The sequence below is a fragment of the Leiobunum rupestre genome, chromosome 1, assembly GCF_980474605.1.
Source record: "Leiobunum rupestre chromosome 1, qqLeiRupe1.1.hap1, whole genome shotgun sequence".
NCBI lineage: Eukaryota > Metazoa > Arthropoda > Arachnida > Opiliones > Sclerosomatidae > Leiobunum > Leiobunum rupestre.
Genome location: NC_143384.1, coordinates 96,655,409 through 96,659,468, shown reverse-complemented (window position 1 = coordinate 96,659,468; position 4,060 = coordinate 96,655,409). Strand labels below are relative to the sequence as shown.

At 31.0% G+C, this 4,060-nt stretch overlaps 1 protein-coding gene across 2 annotated transcripts; it reads right to left on the bottom strand.

Annotated features, from left to right (window-relative positions):
- Positions 1-296: 296 nt before the first annotated feature.
- On the bottom strand, positions 297-3,232 carry LOC149969053 (uncharacterized). 2 transcript variants are annotated; one of them, XM_090174261.1, is made up of 7 exons: positions 2,922-3,232; positions 2,592-2,820; positions 2,369-2,503; positions 2,038-2,256; positions 1,896-1,981; positions 1,668-1,814; positions 297-497 (listed from the first exon to the last, which is right to left on the bottom strand). In XM_090174261.1, the coding sequence occupies exons 1-7, from the start codon at positions 3,089-3,091 to the stop codon at positions 404-406; spliced, it is 1,080 nt and encodes a 359-aa protein (XP_090030387.1). In that variant the 5' UTR covers positions 3,092-3,232; the 3' UTR covers positions 297-403. The 2 variants fall into 2 exon arrangements, with proteins under 2 accessions (XP_090030387.1, XP_090030388.1); XM_090174262.1 differs by having other exon boundaries at positions 2,592-2,731; positions 2,923-3,232.
- Positions 3,233-4,060: the final 828 nt, after the last annotated feature.

Below are 4,060 nucleotides of genomic sequence, written 5' to 3'. Positions count from 1 at the left end.
TCTATAGAACAACTGACCATATCATTTATGCATTTTAGCAAAATACGAGCAACTAATTTTGCACTTATTTCAGGGAACGATTTTCGTATTTATTATGTATTTTAGAGAAATACGAGCAACTAATAATGCACTAATTTCTGTAAACGGTTTCATATCTATTAAGTATTTTACTGAAATAAGACAAAGTTAAAATTAACTTTTTTTCTATAAATCGTCTCGAATTTTTTGATTTGAGAAAAAAAACAGAACCTTATTATTTTTATAATATAAAGAAGATAGTTGTCGAGTGTAAATTAACTTGATTTATTCCCTAAATCGAAAAATGCAATTTTTGATTTTATCTATACATTTTTGTTCGAAATACTTTTCGTAAATTTTTTTTAAACTATTGATATTCTTTAACTTATGGCTGTTCTTGTTCTGATTCTTCCGAGTTACTATCCGCCACTTTGAAACGGTGATTACGATCAGTTTGGTCTGATGCAAATTCAATGAACCTAGGTTAAAAATTGATTAACACTCGGACTACCACGGGCTTTCGATGAGTTGTTTTACGGAAATTAAAAGTGCTACGTAATAAAACAATAGAGAGGTTAAGCATATCGCTCTAGAAGTTTCAACGACAACGTCGAGAGTCACGTAATAATTTTCGACGGTTTTATTTCACGTTTAAACTTCACAGGATCAATATTTTAAAACTTGAAGACAACGCCATATTTTTCACGAGCTTACCTGACACATCGTATAATCATGGTAGTATTTTAATAAAAATATTGAATATTTTAATTATCCAGTTCAATGAATTGTTAGGGAGTTATGGCAAGTTGTTATTTTTCTAGCAGCCTTGAGTATTAAAAAGCGTAAATATTTATTTAAATTGAAGTGAGACTAAGCCTTGTATATTTTAAGTCGAAATCGTTACAAGTATACATTAGCGGATATATCAGATACACGAAACTACGAAAACAAACATTTTGTGTTTAGACGATACTCACAGCCATATGTTAGGCTATTTTACTCCATAGGCGAGCGCAGGGGTAGGGCTGGGTGGGCTGGGGCCCCATCTTAAATATAGTTAAGCGGCGCATGGGGGTAAACTAGAACGCCAAAAATAGAGGTAAGGGGTGCAATAACCGTGTAATAGGAAATTTAGAAAATGCATGGCAGTTTTCGTTGGCTGCTCTCTCTACATTTAGTCTAGTCACCTCGAAAATTACTCAAATGAAGATAAATTCATCAAAACAACAATTAACATTTATATTTTTTATAATTATAGGGGACGTAACAAAATTAGTCGCAAAATGATATGGTTTCCCGATCTGACTTTATAAACTGAATACACCTATGTTTTAGTCCTGTTCAAACGTTTTTTTTTCCTTTCGTCATGTACCCCGGTTTAGTAAAATATGTTTAAATTTTATCGGAAACGTTCTATTTTTCTTTGGTGCTCGAAATTAAAGCAAGCTTAACCGATTTTAACGAATCTTTCTACATGAACGTCTAGATACTCCCGACGTTGTCGTTGAAACTTCTAGAGCGCTCTGCTTAACCTCTCTATTGAAAACCATATTATCCTAACTGCTTATCGTTAAACATAACGAAATATTTACCAGTTCCATATTTTGTTAGGATGTGTATAAATTAGACAAAAATTTTAAAAAAATTACTTCATAGTTAATTCGCCGATTCTAGATAGATACTGGTCCTCGGATTTTTCTTGTTTTAGCAAGAACACAAGCTGATCTTCGAGTTCAATGTTTTTGTCTGATTCTTCTAATTTTAAAATAGCAGCAGCGAAAAATGCCGAGATAGATCTATAAGTTTGAAATCGAATATAAAAAGCGGTTATGAATTATAATAAATTTTACTCAGTGATAAACCCAAATCATTTATACCTTAATACTAGATCTTTCATAAAGAAGGAATTTCCCCTAAAAATTTGTTCCAGTACACCATGTGCGTATTTCCTTACATCCGTTTTCTAAAATGTGACAGGTTATATTTTTGCTATTTATGGTCTCAAATTTCTGTCCTTACTTTATCCTCCAATTGGACGTTTGAATAAACGGCCGTTTTCTCTTTTTTTTTCTCGTGTTCTTCACAGATATTAATTTTTTCATTGTTGTCTTTTACCAGAACATTTTCATTAGAATAATTTTTTGATTCGTTATTATCTTCACGTCTATCAATCTTTGCTAAATTATCTTCGACTTCTACGACTTGATTTATTATTTTCTTACTGATATCTCCTTCGTTCTTTATGAGAAAAAAACTTATTAAGTTACAACTTTTAAAACGACGGGTAATTTTTTAATCATATTCCTTACTGTTCTTAAATTAGAAAACAAATTATGAACGTTATTTGTACCTTTAAGGATATTTTTTGATTTTCCAGGTCCTGGTTTCCTTGTTTCTCGGTTTCATGTGCGTGCATAGAGCAGCCACTTTTTCTGCTAATGCTCTCCCAACGCTCTTTGTCGGCCGACGAGAATAGCAACGATTTCTTAAAATTTATTGATATTGACTATGTTTATTAATTTGTATAATATGTGTTATCATTCTAAATTAAAAAATGTAATATTAATTACTACCTTGTTGATTTTTCGTTTGCGGATGTGCTCCAAATAGCGAGTTTTTAAACTAGAAAAAGTTCTCTCTTGTAAATATCCTTTACGTTGTAAGTAACATTGGATATCTTTCCACAGAAGATCTCCCGTAATGCCTGGGCCTCCCAAAGAACCATGAACTTTTAGAACGGCCTTTTCAATTAGCTGGTCATCTTGGATAGAATATAGTTTTCTCTTGGGGGATTTTGATTTTCTGTTAATACCATAGTGTAAGCCATACACAATTATATAAAAATCGGACTCTTTAGTAAGCGATTATACATTAACTAAGATATTTCATTATTTATCACGAACCTCGCTATGTCGCTTCTCTCTGAGATCGGCCAAATGTTAGTCGCAAACAACATATCTGTCCTCTCCGGAGATATCATTACACTTTTGACGACGGAAGTAACCTGGTCTCTTTCGGGGTGTATTTCTTTTTCTGGAATGTGTTCAGTTTTCATTTCCTCCAAAGTATTCATGGTTTTAGATGGCGTTTTTTTATATACCAACGCACTAGAGCAGGAGTGATAACTTAATATTTAGCTATAGGTTCTAGCGATCAACCCAAGAATAAACGTTGGTATTGGCCGGACGACAGCTCAATTGTGTAACTTCGCTTGTCTCTGCCTAAAACTGAAATGTTTTATCAGAGGTCTAGAAATCACTAAACACAGTGTAAGTCATAACTGAGTGGTGTAAAAAATAGCTCTATTAAACTGCAACAAATTTGGTTAAATTAAATTTAAAAAATAGGAAAAAAAATTTAACTAAGTCTTTAAATAGTTTTAAAATTAAAAAAACAATTATTTTCCAAATCAAACTAGTTTTAGTGTTTATATTTTTTCGATTCTTTGGCCTAAACACTTTCAGTACAAGTAGAACGGATAAACAGGATCGTTTGGAAAATATAAAAATTTGTTTATTTTATTTAAAAATATTTAAAGATTAAAAAACTAGATTGTGTCTTCTTTATAATTTCAAAGATATCTTCGTTCTTTTAGTGGGCAAAAAAGGTAGAGTTAAAATTAAATCTAGGTATATCTTGTTTGTTAAATTACAAATAGATTTGATTTTTTTCGCAATGATATACTTATCTCAAATTAAAAGGAATTATTTTTAAAAGCAAGTTTCTTTTATTTACACAAAGCGAATGTTGTAAGGAAATATGAAGCTATATACGAAATGGCAAGTTCATAAACAAAATACATTTTTATATGTCTAATCGAGCGAATCTGATAAATAGTTAACTGAAAAGTATTTTTAATTAGTCTAATAGTAAAAAACCCGTTTAAATATGTATGGGAATTTCAGTTATATAAGGTGATACATTTCAGTAAATGCATCGTACTCTAAAACTACAAACGTAACAATGCATTCTGATACCAAGACAAAAGAATTTTCGAAGTTAAAAAATAAAAACAAAAAATTAAATTTTTGCATTAATTTCC